General features: G+C 40.6%; 1 protein-coding gene across 1 annotated transcript in view; it reads left to right on the forward strand.

The window, feature by feature from the left end:
• LAPTM4B (lysosomal protein transmembrane 4 beta) overlaps positions 1-23,947 on the forward strand; it is a 78,049-nt gene that overhangs the window by 40,537 nt on the left and 13,565 nt on the right. Inside the window, exons 3-6 of the mRNA XM_058698676.1 lie at positions 7,299-7,372; positions 7,727-7,849; positions 11,035-11,133; positions 15,789-15,884. Of these exons, the coding sequence (XP_058554659.1) occupies positions 7,299-7,372; positions 7,727-7,849; positions 11,035-11,133; positions 15,789-15,884 (392 nt within the window). The remainder of the gene's footprint in view (positions 1-7,298; positions 7,373-7,726; positions 7,850-11,034; positions 11,134-15,788; positions 15,885-23,947) is intronic.

The raw sequence follows: 23,947 nt of genomic DNA on the forward strand, positions 1-23,947 counted from the left end.
CATGTAGCTGGCAGGAACTAATTTCCTTATCTTAGATTCTGTGAACTTGACATTTTAAGTAAGTTTACTGAATTAATTAGTCCTTCCTAACTTTTTTATGGCTCATTTTATTATTATTATCTTAAAGTGTATTTATTTCCTTTGAGAGAGGAGAGCTCATGAGCACAGGGGAGGGGGAGAGGGAATCCCAAGCAGGCTTCTCGCTGTCAGCACAGAGCCCAACGCGGGGCTCGAACTAACAAACTGTGAGATCATGACCTGAGCTGAAAATCAAGAGTTAGAAGCTTAACCGACTGAGCCACCCTAGTGCTCTATGAATTATAGCTCAGTTAAAAAAAAAAAAAAAAATATATATATATACACACACACACACACACACACACACACACACACACATATATATGAAAACAACCCAGCCCAAATAACCATTTCCTCCAAAAAATTCTTTTTTCCCCTTGTCTAAAAGTAATCCTGCCCCTCTGACCTCCCTTAGCTCTTCATCAACGAACTCCTCTTGGATTGTTCCTTCCCTTCCCAGTTCTGATGCTCAACATCAGAACAGAGGTTATGTCCTGATGGTGTCCTCACAGTGTTTATCCCATATTACACACCTATTGAGTGTTTATGAAATAAATTTTGAGTTTAAGAATAAAGCTGTAAATTAGCATGTTGCCAAAAAACTCTTCTGTCTGAATGTACTTCAATAAAAAGTTGCAAACAGTTGTCACACATTTATATAAAAAGTGTGTTAGAACCTTCCTTCTGTTTTAATGAAATAAAACTAGTGCCTTATTGTTTCTTCTTCCCCAAACTTTCAACCTCAGAGCATGGGACCCCATAGTAGGGACTTGAACCTGGGTGGTTAGGGCTTTATATTTTGCTTTCAGTAGGTCATATTGTTGCTGTGAATCCATCTGAAAATAGTTCTCCTCTAGACCTAAGGGGTGAGAATATACTCCACAGAGTGTCTGTTTTCATAAATTGCGGTGCCAGGAATGTGGCCAAAATGACAGAAACTTGAGACGTGGCAGTGACTTATGACTAAAGAAGTAAGATGGGTACATGAATGAAGTAGTTATCTAGCTAGCTCCATGTTTTATGGGAAGGAAAGAAACCCAAGAAATATAAGGGAAAGTGGAATTAGAATATTTATTTAAAAATATATTTTTATAATGTTTGTTTATTTTTGAGAGAGACACAGAGCATGAGCAGGGCAGGGGGCCGAGAGAGGGAGACAGAGTCCGAAGCAGGCTCCAGGCTCCAAGCTGTCAGCACAGAGCCTGACGCCGGGCTCGAACCCACCAACCATGAGATCATGACCTGAGCCGAAGTCGGATGCTTAACTGATGAGCCACCCAGGCGCCCCATAGAAATTGAATATTTAAACACAGACATTTCATGAAATCAAGGCCACTAAAAAAAAAATGAAAGAAATGATTTGAATCATTATATGAAAACACACATATACACGCACACCTACATACACCTTTTTTGTATCATAGGCTAGCATAATAATGTTGAAAGAGAAATAAATTGGGGAAGTTGTTTGCAACATTTGTGATAGACAAAAAGGTAATATTCTTAATATATTGCAAATTGTGTCAGGCAGAACACTTTCAGTTACAAGAGATTGAAACCAACTCAAATAGGAAAAAAGCAAGAGGTTTGGGTGATTAAGAAAAATATTAGTCTCACCAATAATAGAAAGATAATTAGAAAAAAATAGAGACGCATTTCTTTTTTTTTTTTAATTTTTTTTTTTAACGTTTATTTATTTTTGAGACAGAGAGAGACAGAGCATGAACGGGAGAGGGTCACAGAGAGAGGGAGACACAGAATCTGAAACAGGCTCCAGGCTCTGAGCTGTCAGCACAGAGCCCGATGCGGGGCTCGAACTCACGGACTGCAAGATCATGACCTGAGCCGAAGCCGGACGATTAACCAACCAAGCCACCCAGGCGCCCCAAGACGCATTTCATAGAACTCCGTTATATGCCTTTTTTATTTCAGTGATTGACTATCAGAAAACATTATCTAATTATGCCATTTGTGGCCTGTGGTATAGCTTTTCTTAGGATCCTTTTCAAATTAGAGCTGCATTATTGAGGCAGGATGTTAATTTAGGGAACAGTGTGAGGACAGTGTGTCTGACTGGGTTGCTACTAGGAAATAATGTGCCAAGAATAAGTAAAGGGTGGGGCACCTCGGTGGCTCAGTTGATTGAGCATCCCACTTGGGTGCAGGTCTTGATCTCACGGTTTGTGAGTTCGAGCCCCGTGTCGGGCTCTGTGCTAGCAGCTCAGAGCCTGGAGCCTGTTTTGGATTCTGTGTCTCACTCTCTGCCCCTCACTTGCTCACGCACGCTCTCTCTCTCTCTCTCTCTCTCTCTGTCTCTTTCAAAAATAAATATTTAAAAAAAATAATAAGTAAAGGGCATCCATCCCTGTCACCGACCAGTACTGTTACTGATTTTGAAAATCTGTACGTTGTTGTTGGAACTGTTTCCTCTTATTTCTGACGTCATTAAAAGGAATGAATTTTAATCCCTCAGAGTTACTCACGTCCACCAGGGTGCACTCACTACACACTCTGTCAGAGGAGCCAGCATGTGCTCCAGATTGCTAGGAGATAGAAGGCATATTAGCCTGCTTTGTCTTCTCTGCTCTGTGTTTTTATTTGATTTACACTTTGATTCTACCTAAGCTATTTCACATGCTTGTCATATATTCAGTCCGGTCGGTGTGGTTGGTATAATCATTTGTACGAACAGAATTTTGAAAATTTCCTCATCTCAAATTACCTTTTTTTTTTTTATGGTAAGTAGTATCTCACTATGAATGGTAAAAGGATATTCTATGACTTTTCTCTTACTTTTGTGCTTTTTAAATTTCTCTATCTTTTTAACAAGGTTTTATTTATTTATTTTGAGAGAGAGAGAGAGAGAGAGAGAGAGAGAGAGAGAGAGAGGGAGAGAGAATCCCAAGCAGGCAGTGCAGAGCCCTACATAGGTCTCGATCCCACGAACCGTGAGATCATGACCTGAACTGAAATAAAGAGTTGGGCACTTAACCGACTGAGCCACCAGGCGCCCCTGTGCCCCTAATTTCTCTTCTTGGAGAAAGAGGTAAATTTAAACATTTTTTATAATTATATGAGATTTAGTTCTGGAGTTTCTTTTTACTTCAGAATAGGATATGCAGGCTATATTAGTTTTTTTTAGGTTATATTAATATTTAAAATGTTTGAATACAACCTTGAGTTTGTATACCTAGAGTCTCTTTTAAGATCTGTGAAGTAAAGAATACCCTATAAATGGGCTGGCTTCCATTAATTTTTTTTCTCATTATAAAATATGCTTGTACAGAATTTGGAAACCATCTCAGTAGACAAAGAAGAAAATAATAAACTTCTGCCTGAGTTCCGGTTTCAGAGATTGCTATAAATTCTCATAGGTTTTGCACATAGCAAGTACATACCGACGTCCAACTCCTTTTAGGGAGGCTGCATGGTTTTCCTCCCCAGCTGGGTAACATCCCAGCGAAGAGTATAGACTCCTCTTTCTTGGGGAGAATATCCCATCCACCGCTTACTAGCTGGGCACCCTCGGGCAAGTGACTTGCCTTCTTCTAGTCATCTTTTTCTAAAATGCAATTATTAATAGTACTAACCTTTTAGGGTTGTCCTGAGGATTAACATAATAACACAGCGCCTACTTCACTGCGGAAAGAAAGCACACGTATAAGTGGGGACCGTAAAAGCAGACAAGGGACGTTGCACGGTGGTCATACCTTTATGTAGGAACGGAGAGCCTGATAACCCTCATGCTTCATATGCAAATGGCATGCTAGAATGCATCCACGTGAACTTACATATGTGTGTGTGTGAGAGACTTTCCCTTTGCTGTTAAGGAGTTAAGTCTCTCAGCTTTTGTTTTGCATATAAAATGCATTCAAGTTTATTCCCCTCACGATCCTACAAGAATACCGTAGGGCATACATGAACTTCCCTTGTAGGTATCTCTTCCCTCATAAGAGGGAAAAGGTAAGCCAATTTAACATTAAAATTATAAACTACAAAATCTGTATGCATACTTTAAAGAAATTTTTAAGTACTGGCTAGTACTGGTCATCCTCTGAGGCTTTCATAACCGTATCTTTTTTCTTTTTTGAGAATGAAATGTTGAATTTATTCCACTACATCCATACAGATTAATCTCAGGAACCTTCATTTAAAAAATTTTAAATATGGCAGATGGTCTTTGTTGATATACCTGCGTTGCTGTCCTAGAATGTACTTTTATCCAATTCTTCTGTTTGTAAACCTCCTGCCTAAAATGTCCTCTCCTCTCTGAAGCTGAGGATGCGGAGAGGATGGTTCTAGAAGTGGGGTGTTTTCCTTTGGAGGATCACCTGTAGGAAGCAATCGGCCACATTGGTTCATTGGTCAGTATTGAAAGCTGAAGAGGAAGCAGCAGTCTTAGCAGAACCAGAGATTTGAAATCCAAGAGCAGGACTAGTCACAGTTCAGCCTTTTGGTGCAAATACTGTCTCAGCGAGTTTCATAACTTCTAAGCCTCGTTTTGCAGTCTGCTTGGTGGGAGCAATGTCGTCTCAGAGTTAAGAGGACTAAATGAGGTATGCATGAAATGCCTCAGAAACTGCCAGCACCATACAGATACTTTACTGCATGGGTTTTTGCACCGTCTTAGCTAGTGAGAATCCCACAGTAGAACTGCTTTAGAAACCCAGTCATATGGGGGGGGCACCTGGGTGGCTCAGTCGGTTGAGCATCTGACTTCGGCTCAGGTCATGATCTCACAGCTCTTGAGTTCAAACCCTGCGTCGGGCTCTGTGCTGACAGCTCGGAGCCTGGAGCCCGCTTCAGATTCTGCGTCTCCCTCTCTCTGCCCCTAACCCACTCGCATTCTGTCTCTGTCTCTCTCAAAAATAAACATTAAAAAAAATTTAAAAAAGAAAGAAAGAAAGAAAGAAAGAAAGAAAGAAAGAAAGAAAGAAAGAAAGAAAGAAAGAAAGAAAGAAAGAAAGAAAGAAAGAAAGAAAGAAAGAAAGAAAGAAACCCAGTCATATGTACTAATCTGAATCTCTAGGGGTGTGGGACTCCTCAGTGACTCAGTTAAACGTCGACTTTGACTCAGGTCATGATCTGACAGTTCGTGGGTTTGAACCCTGCATCAGGCTCTGTGCTGACAGCTCAGAGCCTGGAGCCTGTTTCAGATTCTGTGTCTTCCTGTCTCTCTGCCCCTCCCCTGCTCTTCTGTCTCTCTCTCTCTCTCTCTCTCTCTCTCTCTCTCTCTCTCTCTCAAAAATAAATAAACATTAAAAAAAAATTAATCTGAATCTAAAGACATAATAACATGACCTCTTGAATAAATGTTCATTTAGTCCCTGCTGTGATATAGGCAGTGTTCTAGATCAGCACTGTTCAATAGAAAGAGAGTGCAAGCACATATGTAAGTTAAAATTTTCTGGAGGCCATACTTAAAAACGTAGACCCAGGTGAAATTAACTGTACTACTTTTTGTTTATTTTTTTAATCTTTATTTTTGTAATTTTTTAATATTTACAAGAAAGAGAAAGAAACGGAGACAGATTGTGGGTGGGGGAGGGGCAGAGAGAGGGAGACACAGAATCCGAAGCAGGGTCCAGGCTCTGAGCTGTCAGCACAGAGCCCAATGCGGGGCTCGAACTTATGAGCCATGAGATCATGACCTGAGCTAAAGTTGGATGCTCAACCGACTGGTTTGTCTTATTTAACTCAGTATATCCAGAATATTTTAGCATGTAATCAGTATAAAAATGATTGAGATATTTTACATTCTTGTTTTTTTTTTCAAGTTTATTTATTTTGAGAGAGAGAGAGAGAGAGTACGAACAGGGGAGGGTTTGAGAGAGGAGAGGGAGAGAGAATCCCAAGCAGGCTCTACGCTGTCAGTGCAGAGTCTGACCTGGGGCTTGATCTCATGAGCCGTGAGATCGTGATCTGAGTCATAATTAAGAGTCAGACACTCAACTGACTAAGGCACCCAGGCACCCCAAGATATTTTACTTTTTTATTTTTTTTTTTTTGGTGGTAGGTTCTTGAATTCTGGAGTATAGTTTAATCTTACAGCACATCTCACTTCAGACTGAGCACGTCACAGGTGCTCGGGGCCCACATGTGGCTAGTGGCTCCTGTGGAGGGCATCTGTCCCCTTCTATATGTTGGGGTTGCAGTAGTAAAGAAGATACAGAAAGTTCTTGCCCTCAGGAAGAGTCCTCTAGCAAAGAGAGACTGATAATACACAACAGGTATAAACAAGATCATAGTGATACGTGCTGTAAAGAAAACACGACATTGGTGTGGGAGGAACGGGAAGTAGGATGAATACTCAGGGAAGAGCTGTTGGAGGTGTTGATGTTTGAGCTGAGGTGCGAATGATACAAAGGCAGAGCTAGTCCTATGGTACTGGGAGTGAAGGTGCCCCAGTCAGTGGGATCTACAGGTGCCAGGGCCCTACAGTGGGGTGTTCTCTCTGTACTTAATGAACCGAGTGGTGTGGCTGGATTGTAGTACGTGAGAAAGTGTGAGGAGATTAGAGAGAGATTAGGCATGCTCTAGAAGAAATTACAGACATAAAGGCTATGATAAACTGAGATTTTATTTTAAATGAGAAGCCAGTGGAGGGTTTTAATGGGGGCATAAGACACACATGAGTTTATAAAATACATGTTAGGCACTCATGCTTAAAAAAATGCCTAATTTATTGTATATCTAATTCAGTGGACCAGATGACCAAATTTTTAAAAAAAAAATATCTGTAACGAAGATCGCTTTCCCATTTTCAAAATAAACTTACGCGTAAGTCAGTATGTTATCTGTAGACATTTTTATGATTCAGGGAGAACTTCTTTGGACACGTTATGTCCATTAACTAACATCTTCTCAAATTCCTAAAGAGCTCCAAGTGGTTTACTTCGCATAAAGTTCTCACTTATAATTGGTTTATAAACAAAATGCCTTTGACGAGAGATGAAAAAAATGTTAAAACACGGGGTGCCTGGGTGGCTCAGTCAGTTAAGCGTCTGAGTCTTGATTTCGGCTCAGGTTATGATCTCATGGCTTATGAGTTCAAGTCCTACATTGGGCTCTGTGCTGACAGTGTGGAGCCTGCCTGGGATTCTCTCTCTCCTTCTCTCTCTGGCTCTCCCCTGCTTACACCTTCTCTCTCAAAATAAATAATATAAAAAAAATGTTAAAACAGTGGATCTAGTACTGATTTTCTTTTTTTCTTTTGGCAGACATGTGCATTGCGATTGCAATTTCTCTTCTCATGATCCTGATTTGTGCAATGGCTACTTACGGAGCATACAAGGTAGGCAGCCTTGAAATAAGGGGCTGGGCTTTTTCCTTGATTCCTTACACTTGTAACCTGTGCAGCTACTTGTAAGAAGGAAGAAGTGATGAGTCTCAGTTTCCTGTAAGAATCTTTGGAAGTGTTAATCTCACATTAATATGATGTGGATGGAAAACCAGTGCTGTAGTCTCAGAAATGTCCAGAGGCTTGTTTTTGACTACCGCTGTCTGGCTTGTCAGTTGTCATGACCTGGTTTATTGAATTTCTTGTCCTCCATTTCCCTTCAGATCAAGAAAGGTTTTGTCTGAATTGGGAAGAAACCATATTTTCTCACGTGGAACACATTGACATTGTATTTTCTGTCCTATTTAGCAACGCGCTGCCTGGATCATCCCGTTCTTCTGTTACCAGATCTTTGATTTCGCCCTCAACACCTTGGTTGCCATCACTGTGCTTGTGTATCCGAACTCCATTCAGGAATACATACGACAGCTGGTATGTGGCCGTCCCACCACGGTTCCTTCATGAGGGAAACCCGCAAGTCAGGGATCAAGACATCAGCATACACACACTTGTGATTTTGTGTGTCTTTCACTTGCTTCTGAGTTACTGATTAGAAATTTTTGAGTGTTGTCTTAAAGATGAGATTTTTGGTTTCTTAGAATGCTTGTCAGGACAACATAACCTCTGGAGGTAGGTAAGTAGGGGCTGTAGTGACTCTATGAGATGCACCTACATAAATCAATAAGCTAGTTACTAATTATTATTTTTATAAGATGTAGTTTGCTCAGTTATTAGCGAAGGATAGCATTTTGCCTCTGCTGTTGTATGGGAAAAGTGGAACTATACTATATGCTGGTTCCCAAACTGATTTGACCATAGAACCCCTATCTTCCTCAAGTATCTTTTTGGGACTGGTTTTCTGTTAAATGTCCTTTGTGATCATCTGAGCAAATGTGGTGGGTCGCTGGGTGTTCAGAAGCTTGTGGAAGGTGTGAGATTAGAATACTTCTGTGCCTTTACATTTTTAGCCTTCATTTTTAAAATTGTGAATGTGCCTTAAAATTTAATTTCTTCAAAATCTTAGAATGTTTTAAAGGGGGAGAATGTTCACTCTTTGGAAGTTTGCATTTTCTATGAGCTCTGGGGAAGGAGCAGGGTTTTTCTGGGATGGGAGATACAAAGCTGAGGATTTCAGGTGACAGGGGAGGCCAAGAGGAAGTTCAGTGGAAAAGAGAGAGATGGAGCAGGGGGAGGAAGGGAGGGAAGGAAATGTGGCCTCAGAAGTTTCCAATCTTAAGGCAGTCGTGCCCAGATCACGTAACTAATACTTAGCAGACCTCGCATGAAAAGCCTCCAGCGTTTTGCTCCTTAAAAGCATTAGGTTGTCACTGTTATGGTTGTCATTCTTTTTAGTAATAACTTATCCTTGGTTTAGATAACAGGTCCAGGGGCTCCTAGGTGGCTCAGTTGGTTAAGTGTCTGACTTTGGCTCAGGCCATGATCTTGCAGTTCATAAGTTTGAGCCCCGCATCGGGCTCTGTGCTGACAGCTCAGAGCCTGGAGCCTGCTTTAGATTCTTTGTCCCCCTCTCTCTCTGCCCCCCTCTCTCTCTCTCTCTCTCTCTTTCTCAAAAATAAATAAAAACATTTTTAAAAAATTAAAAAAAAACCCAGCATGTCCATGTTTCGGTAGCCTGTAGTGTCAAGAAAAATTTTGTGTATTTGCCACATGTGTTTTTTTGTGTATTTTCCACGTGTATTTCCTAATTATACGTTATCTCTTGTGGTACAGCTTGAGTATTTCTGCATGAGAGGGTTTCTATATAACGAGCAGGTTGTAGAATTACCTTTTTCTTTAAGGACTTGTGTTTTTACTCTGTAATGAGGACCTAGTGCTGGGTTCCTAAAGTCAACCTTGGAAGTGTGCAGGAAGCATGATTTCAGCATAGCCTGTCACCTTGAGGGGCTGGTAAAGGGGGTGGTGCTGAGTTAGGAGACACTATCAGACAAGCCCTGTGGCAGCCCTGTGACTGCTTGAAGAGTGTCCTGTGTGCTCCGTCCTATATATTGCAGAAGTGTATAAGGTGCAGGCAGGCGTTTAGAACACTCAGAATACTACCTTGACTTTGTTCTACCCCACATTGTTCAGTCACCTAGCCTTAGAGCTGCCAGTGGTAAAATGATAATATCGGGGATACTGCTGACAGTAATCATAGTATCAGCAAAAAAAAATCACCGTCTACTTTTATTTGTAATTACAAACCAAATAATACAAGTGTCTTCAGTCTGTTCTACTTCAAGATCAGTCTGAGTTGAAGTGGTGAGGCTTATGGATTATCACGATGCTTAAGGATGATGTTAAAGCTCCAGTGACAGCAAGGCCCCGCTGACAAGCTGAGATACAGGAGTCTGCGGGGACCGTTATCTGAGAAAGCTGGCGGAAGGCACCCACTTAATTCTAATGCCTGTTCTGTTCATGTGGAGTCTTGTAAAGTGCAGCTAAAACAAGTTGTGGCTGTGCCCTATAGGCCTTAACTGGACGTGGAAACCACGCTCGCTTTTCTGGAGGAAAGAGTGTAGAGATGTTTGTGGAAGGAGTCACAAACTTCCACTTTAATCCTTTTTTTTTTTTTTTTATTAGACACAGAAACAATATGATTTCATGTTGTTCTTGTGAACCAGCACCAAGTTGTTTTATTCTTACCTTTAAGATTAGTACTACAAAAACCCTTCCAGTCTCCAAGGGTAGGGACCAGTTTCATGAGCTGATCACAAAGAATGATTCAGGTTTTATTTCTTGGGTATTTTGCCCAAAGCGAAAGGAGACTGAAAACCAGTTGGTGATGTTTCCTGGTGGGAGGAGGAGGAGTCGGGCACATGAGTCATGGGTTTTCTTTGTATTCTTTCTTCACATTTGGAACCTCTTTGTTATGTCTCAGAATACTGCTCATGTGGAATCCAAACAGTTGTGGTCTTAGGTGATGAAGAAGAGAGGAAAGGAGACGTGGTTTCCCAAGCTGCCTTCCACGCACACTGACCCAGGCCGGTTAGAGGAGGGCTTCCCCCCCAGGCGGAGCAGGGGCTTCATGGTGGGGCCCCATCACCCCCAATCATAGGGGCAGGTTTGGGTCCTCCTGAAGGGACTTCTTTGACCTGATACTTCATCCGTATGGTCAGGTGGTAGGGCTTGCTCTTTGGTTTTTAATGCTGTAAATACCTACTAGTGATTTGCTCTTTGAAGAGAAGCAGCATTAGCAAAAATACTCTGTATAAATAAAAGAGGATTTTAATAGTTTTTCCTCCTTGCCCTGTGCAAGCCCTTTAGAGTGGTCCAGAATTTGCATAAAATCTAAATGTCAGAGGTATATATAGACTACTGACTTCTAACTTTTTGGATCATAGGAGGCAGTGTTACATTTTCAGGTCTCATTTAATGAACCTTCCTCTGATTTTTCTTTTCACGAGTTATTGCCTGAATTATGAGTACACTGACCTCTCCCCACAAACCGTTTGTTACTCTTTAATTAGTAGAGGTAGGCTAGAAAGTTTGTAGGGGTCTTACATAATAACTGTCTGCTTTAACTAATTGCTTTTTAATAAGCATAGCTGGTGAATGCCTAAAGAGTATAATCCTGAATAATTAATGAGATTTGCTAATGAGGCACTTTTTATTTGCAGCCTCCTAATTTTCCCTACAGAGATGATATCATGTCCGTGAATCCTACCTGCTTGGTCCTTATTATTCTTCTGCTTATCAGCATTATCTTGACTTTTAAGGTAAGTGTGAATATCTTACTTACGGCTTAAATATTATTAAATGTATTCATGAATGTTGAAGAATTAAGCAAACATGTCAGTTTTTTTTCTTGCTTTAGATTTCTGAACTGTTTTATTTCCTAACAATTCTGTTCTTTCTCTTATTTATATGAGAGTAACAGTAACCACACTTCCACAGGCCAACCAAGGGTTATTCCAAAATCCATTTGGATGGGAATACATTAATGTTATACATTAGGTTGTATGTATTATATACTGCAACAGCCATTACAATGTCTGTGTGCACTTTCTTTTGTAATTTGTTTTTAAAATGTAATATATTTTGAACAGTGTTCTCTAACCATCTGGTGTATGAATTTATCATTATTTAATAAATTACTTTTTGTTGGGCATCAAGACAGTTTCTACTTTTTCACTTGTTAATAGTGCTGCAGTGAATATATTTTTTTAAATGTTTATTTTCAAGAGAGAGAGAGAGAGAGCAAGTGGAGGAGGGGCAGAGAGAGGGAGACAGAGGACCTGAAGCTGGCTCTGTGCTGACAGCAGACGGCCTGATGCAGGGCTTGAACTCACAAACCATGAGATCATGACCTGAGCTGAAGCTGGATGCTTAATCGACTGAGCCACCCAGGCGCTCCTGCAATGAATATTTTTACTTCATCTTCAATATATTTATTTCCTCAAGATACATTTCTTAAACTTAGAGGGTATGCGTAGTTGGAGGGCTTTTGATAGGTTGTCAAATTGATCTCCCCCCAAACTGGGTGACTGACACCCTGTCAGCACTGTTTCCCCCACCTCAACAGTTGAGTACCAGCTCTCCTTTTTCATTTCTGTGAACCTGATGATAAAAACATCACTATAATTTGTGCTTGTGTGCTACCAATAAGTAAAAATTTCTAAATTGTTACTAGACTTTGAACTTTTAATCCTTAACGTCTCTCATTGTGTTTATTTTGGTGTAAATTTACCCAGTTCTTAAAAAAGCAAGCCTTGGGGCATTTGGGTGGCACAGTCGGCTAAACATCTGAGCGTCCAATTCTGGGTCTCCGCTCAGGTCGTGATCTCACAGTTGAGGAGTTTGAGCCCCGCTTCGGGCTCTGTGTTGACGGTGTGGAGCCTGCTTGGGATTCTGTCACTCCTTCTCTCTGCCCCTTTCCCACTTGTGCACTCTTGCTCTCAAAATAAATAAATAAACTTAAAAAAAAATTTTTTTTAAATAATCAAGCATGAGTAAGCTTGAAGAAGCCTCATTTAGGGAGAAAAGTCACTTCAAGCAGGTAATATGATGAAGAGGAGTAGGGGATTATTTGTGTCTACATTTTCCCCACGAAACTCTGAATATGTTGATGTTGCCCGTGTAGTTCAGTGCTTCAGGTTTGGGCCAATTTTATACACGGATTTGGAGGCTTTACCCCTCCGTGTGGTTCTGCTCCTCTCATCCCAGCCTTCCGGCTGCGCAGTTAGCCCCGTTGTCCTTTGCCACCCCAGGTCACCCCTGTCACATGCAGAGTTGGCAGCACTCTCTGGCAAAAGGTCACCAACTATGAATCCTCTACTCCTGGCAGTTTGTCTTTCACAGGTGGACTCTTTAGTTTCTGCCTGCTCTCGGTCCCCCCACCTACCCTCCATGCTTTCAAGTTGTGCACATGTCTTACTCCAGATTTTATCATTTTTGCCTGAAGGAAGGTTAGTCTGACCAAGCCGCTTTCTGCCATTACCAGGAGCTCAGAGGCTGGGACCTCCGAGTGCTCTTGAAGGCATTTTTACTTAGTAGGCATTTTCATTTGTATTGGAAATGCTTGGAGTTGTTGAGTCTGATTTAGCTTCTGTCACTGCTGCTTCTCGCCGAGTGGCCAGAGCCATGGTTTCCTCATTTAATAACTAGCAATAATGGTGAAGAAAACATTCTGTACAGTGACTGTGAGGTTTAAGTGCCCTAATGGATGGGAAGATGTGTCATTCATTCATTTTCTCCATAAATATTTATTAAGGGTATTCCGTGTGCCAGGCTGTGTTCTAGGTACTGGGATTTGGTCGTGAATAAGAACAATTTCTGCCCGAGGGTGCTTTTATAAATTGCAAAACACTTAGTTATCATTATGATCTAATAAAAGGCACAATACAAATCTGCCTCCAACCTGTGGGAAATGTGTACTTCTCCTAATATTTCGTTACATACATATCTATTAACTAGACTGCATTTCCTTGGGAATGTAGACTATGCCTTCATGTTTATATTCCGCTTAGCACTAAGCTGATGCCTTGCACGTAGAGACTCAGTAATGATTAAATAAATATGAGTCTACATGTTGTGACTTCACATATCAGTTTACCTGATCAGTGGCTCTCACGACCTGATTTCACTGTTACTGTTTAATAAGATTAATCACCACACTGGTTCCCTAGGAGCCCAAACCAGGACACGTAGTCCGTTTCAGTCTGTTCCAAGGCCACAAAGGGAGCAGTGCTTACCACCTAGCTCTGCAAATACATGATGGACATGATTTGTCAATGCAAGGTTATTTGGGAAACATATTAGATATTTAATTCTCCTGAAGTTGAATAAGCTTACAGAAATGTCAAGAAAGAAATAAGATCGCTGAAGTCAGTTATTGGGTTTTTAGTGACAATAGGCCAGAGGTTTTCCCCCCTGTTGGAGTGTTGAGTAAGTGAATGCACGTGGTGTTGCAGGGGGCCCTCGAGAATGCCGCCTGAGCTTGTGAAGTCCCAGTCCCCGGGCACTTCCCCTCTGCTGTTCAGCCTTTCTGTTACAGATTTGTCTTTGCAGGGGCCTCACGTTGTCTTAAAGAATAGCTACAGTTCACTGCTAAAAAAATGGATGAGTAGTCTTCTTACATAACATGTAACTGATATGTCCAAACATTCTTCTTCATTTGTATTGGAATTCCCAAAAAGTCTAAGGCTTTTTTTTTTTTTTTCCCACTAAAGAAACAATGGCATTACTGAGTAAACTGAAGCTTTGAGTAAATTGAACATACTGTGTACATTGTTCAAGAAATCTGCCCTTCCTCTCTTTCTCATTGTTGATATCTGGTTTCAGATTATTGCTGTCCAGGAACATGTTGTAAAACAGCATTATACATTTTCATCCTAACATCCTCACAGGATACTTAAATATAAGAAGTAATCACCATTAAGTATGAATGCAGCTTAAGACAGCATTCTGAGTATACGACAGAGTGTTTTATCTCACTCTTCCGAGAAATGTTGACAAGCACCCCTTTCGTCCTTAAATGTCTTCTTTTATAACAAACAACTTTGTTTTATACAAACAACTTTGTTTTATAACAAACAACTTTGTTGCAGTGTAATTCATGTGTCGTAAAAGTCTCCTATCAAAAGGGTACAATTCGGTGGATCTTAGTATATTCATGGAGTTGTGTGAACACAGCTCTGTGGTTAAGCAGCATAACTTTAGAACATTTTTATCACTCACCACCCCCTCCCCCTGGCAACTACTAACCTACTTTCTGTCTCTGTAGATTTGCCTGTTCTAGACATTTCATGTAAATAGAATCATACAGCATGTGGTCCTCTGTGACTGACCGTTTTTGACTCAGCGTAATATTTTCCAAGGTTCATTCGGGTTGCAGCATATGTCAGAATTCCTTTCCTTTCTATGGCTGAACACTGTTCCATCATATGCATGTACCACATTTCATCTACCTCCTCGACGGTTGATGGATATTTGGGTTGTTTCCACTTTCTGGCTATTACAAATAATGCCGCTGTGAACATTTGTGCACAAGATTTTGTGCAGACACATGTTTTCATTTCTCTTAAGGATGTACCTACGAGTGAAAGTGCTGGATCATATGGTACCTTCTTTAACCTTTTGGGGACCACCAGACTGTTGTCGAAAGCGGCTGGACCATTTTACATTCCCATCGGCAGCATATGAGGGTTCCAGTCTTTCCACATCATTACATTTTTTGATCAAAGAATTGTACAGCTAGAAAGGGATTTTGAAGTCCTTTAATCCAGTTCCAGGTGATTGGAGCGGAATGCAAGCGGCTCATAGTCTACATAGAACACCTCCCACGAGCTCACGCTTTATTCCTGGCTCCTGACATTATTTATTCATATCTTTATTCGAGACATTAATTCTAATTATCTTCTTTGGATATTTCATTATGAAAATGGGAAATGTTTTAGTGAATTTTATTGACCATGAAGCAAATTTATGTGCTGTGAACGTTTTTGAAAAAATTAACTTGTGTATGACTTGTTTAATCACGTATAATAAAAGTAAAATAAAGATCCCAAAGACAGAGAATTAAAATGTGATGAGAAATGGGTTAATAAATTGACCTGTGACACTGGGGGCAGTAAATGTTTGTGGCCATTGATCTTTCCAACTACCTTTTCTCACAGATTCTCTCGCTCTTCCCTATCCCCCCCCTCCCCAGCCCCCCACTGCCTTCCGGGGTGGTGTGATAGAATAAGCTATAGCAGCACCCTTTGGCAGAAAATTGCCCAACACTTGTAATTTTAGAGACTTTTTGGTTTAGTAGAGTTACTATGTGCACATACTAGTTATGTAAATAAAAGTTTTGTAGCCGGTGGGGGGGCGGTATTTAAAATCGTCTGAAGTTAAAATGAAAGATCTAATAGTTATTACTCACTTACAGGGTTACTTGATTAGCTGTGTTTGGAACTGCTACCGATACATCAATGGCAGGAACTCCTCTGATGTCCTGGTTTATGTTACCAGCAATGACACTACGGTAGGTGCAAAGTCATTTAATGTGGAGATTGCCATATTATGTGACAGCTGCTAGATGTTTCTAGTGTTTGCTGTGATCTTACTGTTGTTGACACATACTCATGAGCTGCTTAGTCATCAAAAGATTCATAGTTGAATGAAATGTGTTTTGTTTTCCTTATAGGATATTAAAAAACCTAGGTGGCTCAACTTCTGGCTTATTTTTAAAAATATTACAGATGGATAATATATGTGCCTTCCCCATATTTATGTATCTTAAACTTGAATTATTAAACCATGGTATAAAGTTCTAGGTATCAGTTCTGCCTACTATGACTGTGTGCTCTCACTTGAGAGAGAATTGAGAATGTGAGTTGAAACCTAGAGAAACATGACTGTACAGAGAGAGAAATGAGGGTGGCAGAGGGTCCTATGTTTTTAACTCTTGTTTTGCTTCTGGTTGTTCATACTTAAAATTTTTAAACCTATTTAATAGGATTGTGGAAAACATGATTTTACTGGAAGAGTCCTCAAAATCTTTTGTACTTTATGGAAATTATCTTAAACTGCCTGGCTCATAGGAAAAGTGTAAGCCCTCTAGATAGGAACCTGCCTATGTCTCCATCGAATTTGTACTCGGCACAGTGCCTGACGCAGTGCTCGGGACAAGTGCGTGCTCAAGGAGCAGTTGATGCAAAGGTTGGTGATGGATGACATGAATGTGTGGGATGGCTTGTAACAGATGGGATTGGAGGGGACAGAATGGACAGGACACATGGAAGGGTAAATACAAATGGCGTGTTAGGTCTAAACCAGAACAGAGTTTTATATTTTGTTTTGGTTTTTAAATTGTGGTGACTTACTCACCTTGTGACCTTACTGAAGTGATTTAACCTGTCCCTGACTCGACCTCCCTGTGTATAAGATGGGAATAAAACAGTATCGTGCTTTATATTAAATATATAGGTACAAGCTGATACACTGAGAACTATGTGGGATTTCTGAGAGAAAGCATGCTGTACACGAATCGTTTTCCTAAGTGCTCACCAAACATTTGTTGAGTTGACGCACGTGTGTGTGAGCAGTGGTTTAACAAGAGGCCATGGTCAGGTGCACGAAGCCCAACATACCAGATGCTGAGAGGCCCTTTTGTGGGGGGTGAGGTGGGGATGGGTCCTGCAGAATCCTATGCCCTGATTACAGTAAACACATGTTCTGCTCAACCCTTTAAAGAATTCCTCTTGGGTCAGTAGTCTCTTTAAAGAAATCGCTGTTCGTAATTATCATAATTTTGATAAAATGACTGGCTTAAAGAATTTTTTCCTTCTCTGAGTTTTTGAGTTCTTAGTTACCTGTAAGTTTCTTTTTTCCTGCCCTTTCTTCAAGAAGAAATCCCAGAGTACGTTTATTGTCCTGCTGATCTAATGAAAAATCTAAACAAAGTTTGAGATTATTGAGTTTGAAGAACCAATAAAGTTGCTAAACAAGCAACCTCATCCTTAAATATCATGATGTATGGGACTTACAGAACTTTGAGAAGTATCTCAGAGAAGATAATGCCCGTACTGCACGTGTTTGTGTCGATACACTGTCAGTGCTGGTTGTTTTTTCAGTGCTTTCAAAGAGTGGTATGTATTCTTAATAGAAGCAAGGTGGAAGGACTAAAAGGGTGCACGTTGTATAGATATACCTTCAAATCCAAGGATATTCTGATATTTGTAGAAACTGGGATGCTTAGAGAATTTAAGAGCCATGAGTAAGTCCCTAAAATGCAGCCAACTTGCTTTTTTAGAGAAAGCTTTTATTTTCTCTCCCTTTGAAAGATTCAGAATTAGACATGGGATAGCAGGTAGGTTTTATTTAGGCGAAAATAAACTGAAAATAGTTGTACTTTTCAACTGGACATCTTCAGCTCCTCTAATAATAGACCTCTTTCCTCAGAAAAGCTTCCAGCTTGGCAGTGGTTTGGAGTAACTAGGATTTGGGACCTTGGACAACTGCCAACTGCGATGGTTTCCTGATGTTTTGACAAAGGTGTTGGGGGATTGCTTGGTAGTGGTTATTGGTCATTATCTTCTTGACTGTGCTGTACTGACTTGCTGTTTTTAAGACGGGACACTGAGTTGCTGATAATGTTTCTACTTTCTCAGAGTTCCCAGTGAACCTTTTCTTTTTCTGTGTGTGTTTAAAGAAGAGTATTTCTGGGGAAGGGAGATTTATCATTTCTCATAACTGGATTGCATTGATAGTCTAGTCCAAAATACAGTGTTAGATCATCACCTGAGTCTCAGCTTTCTGACCATATTTTTAAAGATTTTTTTAGGGGCGCCTGGGTGGCTCAGTCGGTTAAGCATCCGACTTCGCCTGGGTGGCTCAGTCGGTTAAGCATCCGACTTCAGCTCAGGTCATGATTTCATTGTTCATGAGTTCGAGCCTCACACCAGGCTTTGTGCTGACAGCTCAGAGCCTAGAGCTTGCTTTGGATTCTGTGTCTCCATTTCTCTCTCTGCCCCTCCCCTGCTTATGCTCTGTCTGTCTCTCTCTCTCAAATATTTTTTAAAAATAAAAAAAAACCCCACATTGTTAAAAAAAGATAATGGTATTGTGCTTATTTTTAAAAGAGTCCTTACTATACTAAATTAATAATGCTTTAATATCATACAATACCTAGTAAGTGCTCAGATTTCCAGTGCCTCATAAATGTCATAATTTTTCTAGTGGGTTGAAACAGGAACAATGGGTCACTCTGTATTTTAAGACTCTAATTTTGTTGTTAAAGAAACTAGTTTGTCCTACAGACTAGATTTGTCTGACCGTATGCCTGTAATGTAGTCCTCTGTATTCCCAGTAGATTAGTACTTGGATCTAGGGATTTTCCATATTCATTACCCCCACCTTTTTTTTTGCAACATGACTTTATAATTGATCATTTGTTCTTCCGTCAAGAGGCAGATAATGTCTGACTGATTCTGCCTTTTTGGAACGTCAGCAACCAGTGATACCTAATGCCTGGATTTGGTGATTGATGAGGGGTTGCAGGATGGTGACAGGCTGTCAGTCCTTGTTCACTACTAGCTGGAATATTTCTGTAAAGAGAAACTTTCCCTCATGTTCGATTGGGTTACCCAGAGGTACTTGTGACCTGGATAAATATACTTCTTTTTGTTATTTATCAGTTTTCAAAATGATACATTGGTCTGTCATTCTCTAGTGGTGACCAGTGAAGGTTTTGTTTGTTTTGTTTTATTTTGTTTTTTATGGAACAAATGAACTCAGGAAAAAAAGGCCTGTTATGAGAAGAGTCTGGGGGTGTCCAGTTGAAAAGTAAAGTGTCTTGATAAATTTTGTCAGTAAACCTAAATAAAACTTTAACCTGTTATTCCATGCCTTTTTGGAACTTTCTAAGGGAAATATATAAAAGCTTTCTCTAAAAAGCTCGTATATTATATAGTTTATATCTGTATTAATGTTCAAATTGTGCCATTTTTGGCCAATTGGAGCCTCTTCAGGTTGGCACCCAGATCTTTTGACAGAAGTGTGGCTTCCTTGCTGTCTGGTTGACAAGATGCTCCAGGCTCCTCTCGTCCGTTTTCTGTCCCAGACTCAGAATCAGCCATTTCTCCAAGGAGCACTGCTTTCTTTAGGTGGAGACCATAATCTGGATTTCTAGGTTTGGACAACATATTTCTTTTAAAAAATTTCTTTAACATTTATTTATTTTTGAGAGAGACAGAGCATGAGTGGGGGGAGGGGCAGAGAGAGGGAGACAGAATCTGAAGCAGGCTCCAGGCTCCGAGCTGCCAGCACAGATGCAGAGCTCGATGCGGGGCTCGAACTCACAAACAGTGAGATCATGACCTGAGTCGAAGTCAGTTGCTTAACTGACTGAGCCACCCACGCGCCCCAAGACAACATATTTCTCTTTAAGCAGGGCTCCGCATGTTTAAGAATGGTTTTGACTAGAACGAAAGGAGTTAATGTTAGCATTCCAACTTTAAAAATCCCAACATGCCGAAGCCTCACTCTGAGACCTGAGTGGGGGTTGGAGTGATCTAGTTCTGTCATTTTCCCTGGACTCCATAGCTATATTAAGATCCTCGTAGCATGTAATAATGCGTTTCTCTTTTGTCCCTGTCTTTATTGGGAATCCACACTGACATAATAGCATGTTGCCTTTCACTTCCTATCAAGTATTAGACCAGATGGCTTTTCTCCCAGGCTGAATAGTCTCAGGGTGACCTCTGTGGAAGCATCATCTGGGGGCTCTCGTTGGTAGAAAATAAATGTGTTCTCTTTTTAAATTTTTTTTCTTCTCTAAAATAGTACACATATTATTAGTCATATATGTACTCTTTCGAATACTGCTTAGGTGGAGGACAGAGGAGTTGTCAGGTACTGGAACTCATTCCCTGAGTTAATCTAACCTCCAGTTTCCCAACCAAACTACAGCAAAACCTTTAAAAGAAATGATTAAGACAGAGTGGTCACAAACTGTTAGTTCATAATGCTCTAGGGTCTTGGTATTTTTTTTTTTCATGGTGCCCATAAGCCAAAAGGAATACCTAACTGTCCATTGCATTAAGTAGTCAGGTCCAGAGAATCTAAGAGTAGAAGTGAGGATAATAGGGGCGTCTGGGTGGCTTATTTAATTAAGGGGTTGATTCTAGATTTCAACTTAGGTCATGATCTTTTTGTTTGTTTAAAGTTTATTTTGAGAGAGAGGGAGCACAAGTGGGGAAGGGGCAAAGAGAGAGGGAGAGAGAGAATTCCAAGCAGGCTCCACATTGTCAGCTTATAGCCCAACACGGAGCTTGGACTTATAAGTGATAAGATCATGACCTGAGCTGAAATCAGGAATCAGGTACTTAACTGACTGAGCCACCCAGGCATCCCGGCTCAGGTCATGATCTTGTGGTTTGTGAGATAGAGCCCCATGTTGAGCTCTGCCCCTCCCTTGCTCACTCTCTCTCTCTCTCTCTCTCAAAATAAATAAATAAACTTGGAAAAAAAGAAAAAGAAATGAGTATAATACCTAACAGTTGTTGCTGTGTTTTCCTTGAAATTTAAAAAAATCCCACAGTGTCCCCTCTGAGTCCCTGTGTCACGCTGTTGGGTTCCCTGAGGAGACACACTGTTCCTTTGAGGACATTGTTGTAGAAATCACTTTCCAGATACATATTATATAATATCACATTTTCTCCCCTACTGCCATCAAAATTTGGCCTTAAGAAGAAAAATGTGTCAAATACTAAACATGGAGATTATAGAAACAGATTTCCTTCACATTAAAATGTATGCAAATTGAGATTTTAAAAACTATTTTAATCTATGCAGTCTTGTCTTGCTAACACCAGTGAAGATTTGAGTCATGGTAATACCCAGTATTTAGTTAAATCCCAGAGTAGGGAACCTGATTCCTTTGGAATTGGAGCACTTTAAAAGCAGTGAGATTAATATTTAGCCAAAATGATGTCTGAAGTTCTGATTCCAGATAAAAAAATCATAGACTTTGAGTAATGTAGGAAAATTCCTAACCATTTATGGATAAACAGGAAAATTTTAAACATCATAACATAGAGCCTGCTATGCCATGTCACATTGTGGGTGCTAATCCAGATTAACATTATATACAGGCTTACTGTGTTGACTTCAGAAAGTATTTTGCCGTGTGAGGCCCTGTTTTGAGTCTGACTGCTTGAAAAACACAGTTAAGAAAAAGTCAGGGACCTGATGAAAGCCAGATTATCTCCCCAGCAGCTCTTTCCCTCTGAGGGACCTGAGATTAAGAAAGGCTGACCTTGGACTGTCAGAAAAGCCCCAAAACAAATTCTTCGTTGGCTGGGGCGGGGGGTGGGGTGGGGTTGCTGGGGGTGGAGTGGAGTGGGATTTAGTAGTGGTCTCAATGACTTTTAAAATTTGTGCATAAAAAATACCCCTGTTTTTCCCCCCTGTTGTTGCTTTTATTTCTTTCTTATTTTTTCCTCCTGTTGCTTTTAAAAATCAGATGTTCATTCCTTCCTAGGAATAGGTTAGGTATGGTTAGAAACAAGTTCCCGACTAAGTAACATGAGTCCTTTTATCTCCCCCACCAGGCCCCCAAAGAGAGATTTTTGGTTATACTTCAGAAGAAGGTCCTTCATACTTGAGAAGCTAGACTGATGCCAGGTGAACGTACAGTTCTCATCTTGCAGATTCTTGAGAAAACTCATCACTTTCTGAGACGGTGTAAGGGGGGCTTCCCCAGAAAACTAAGTTACTAGGCTGGCTCTCAAGATCTCTTCCAGTCCTGGGCATCTCGGATTCATTAAACATACTTTACAAACAGCGCACATCTTTCATCACTGTCATTTGCCTGTAGGAACCAGAGGGTCCAGAAGCAGTGAGGGGTGGGGGGGAGAGAAAGGTGCTCTAAGAACACGACTGCTAGAGAGTTTAAAACTGTAGCCTGCGACTTTAGACCCTGAAGCTTCTGGCCTGCTACCTGCTGGAATACAAAAGGGGGATCTTACTTGTAACATCTCAATCGTAGGTGTCCTTTGGCCTTGCAATTTAATAGTTTATATGATCTCCCTAAGCTTCTTTTTTTTCCCCTTGTAATTTTAAAAAGCCAAGGCAGATGTGAGAGGTTGATAGAGATTTGGTAAACTCTCCAATAAGCAGAGAGAGCAGTTAGGAGACTATCTCCAGAGTCAAGGTGACTATGACGATGGAGACGATAAAGGTCTGATCCAAGGCCACGGTGGAGGGAAAGAGGAAGAGGAGAAGGATTTGAGAGAGCTGTAGGTGGTAGAAATGCAAGTTGATAGTCGAGGGGATACGGAGTAAGCTGAGTCTCAGGGATATCTCTTGTGTGTGACTGTACATAAAACATAAAACCACTTAGCCTGAGGGTAGGACAGTACCTTGGAAGGTACCTGGTCCAACTACCTTTTGGTGTGCTGTTCTTATGCATCAGCTTCCTCCTAGACTGTCGACAGACTGCAGCCAGGACCATGTGTTCTCACCTCCCGTGCCTGGCACCTGCCTGAGCGGGGTGAGGAGTGAAGCAGCTACACAGTTCATTGAGCTGATTCTTCTCAAGTCAAGTTACAAACCTCAGAAGCAGCGGTACTTTGCGGGGGGAGTGCACCTGGCTGGCTCAGTTGGTGGAGTTTACGACTCGGGGTTGTAGGTTCGAACCCCATGTTGGGTGTAGAAATTACTTAAAAATAAAGTCTTTTTAAAAATTAATTTAAAAAAAGAAGCCGTGGGACTTTTTTTATTTTGCTTGCTTATTTTTGCTTTTTAGCACAGTGGAAGGGATGGGAAGGTGACTTAGAGTGGGAAGAAAAGCAAAGGTTAAAAGGAAGCTTTGTAACGGCAGGGCAGCTGCCTTCTTCAGAGTTGTGCTAAGCAGCCCTACTTCCTGTAACTCAGCCCCACACAGCTTCCCGATTGCTCCCACATTCACACGGCTGGTTGTGCATGAGATTGCACTGGCTGCCCCCGAGATTTCCTCCTGAAAGCTTTTCACCTGCTCTCATGTATGTTCTACAGTTCAAGCTGACCGGGTGTGATGTTAACTCAGTTCATGTTTCTTTCCTTCCATTGTAAAATACAGCATTAAAAAAAAAAATCTCCTGGTCTGCTAGAAATTATCTCTGACCCGTATAATTTTTCAGTTATTTCATCCAATGAGGACATGGAGCAGTCCAGTCAACATACAAATATTTGAAACCTAAAAGTTCTGGAAGAACATTTCAAATAAACCCAGTTTCCTTGTGACCCTGGATAAGAGGCTATTAATCAATTGCTTAATTGTAATCCTCCTGTAATAATAGCAAGTGAGAACAATTAATAGTAGTTTTGCAGTGAACAGAGGATTAAGTTACCCTCAATTTTCATTGCAGTTTACTTTAAAACAACACAGAAATGGACTTACGTTATCACCCTTGTCCAAAAAAGAGTGTGTATTGATTTTTGCTCTAGGAACAAATGAGACCTTGGATTTTATTTTTTAACATATTTTAAGAAAAGTTTCTGGGTATGTATTTTAAGGAAGCAATTTTAAAAAATGTATGTTTGTGCAGCATTGTTTTTAACAGC

Source organism: Neofelis nebulosa, chromosome 14 (genome assembly GCF_028018385.1).
Source record: "Neofelis nebulosa isolate mNeoNeb1 chromosome 14, mNeoNeb1.pri, whole genome shotgun sequence".
Classification (NCBI taxonomy): Eukaryota; Metazoa; Chordata; class Mammalia; order Carnivora; family Felidae; genus Neofelis; species Neofelis nebulosa.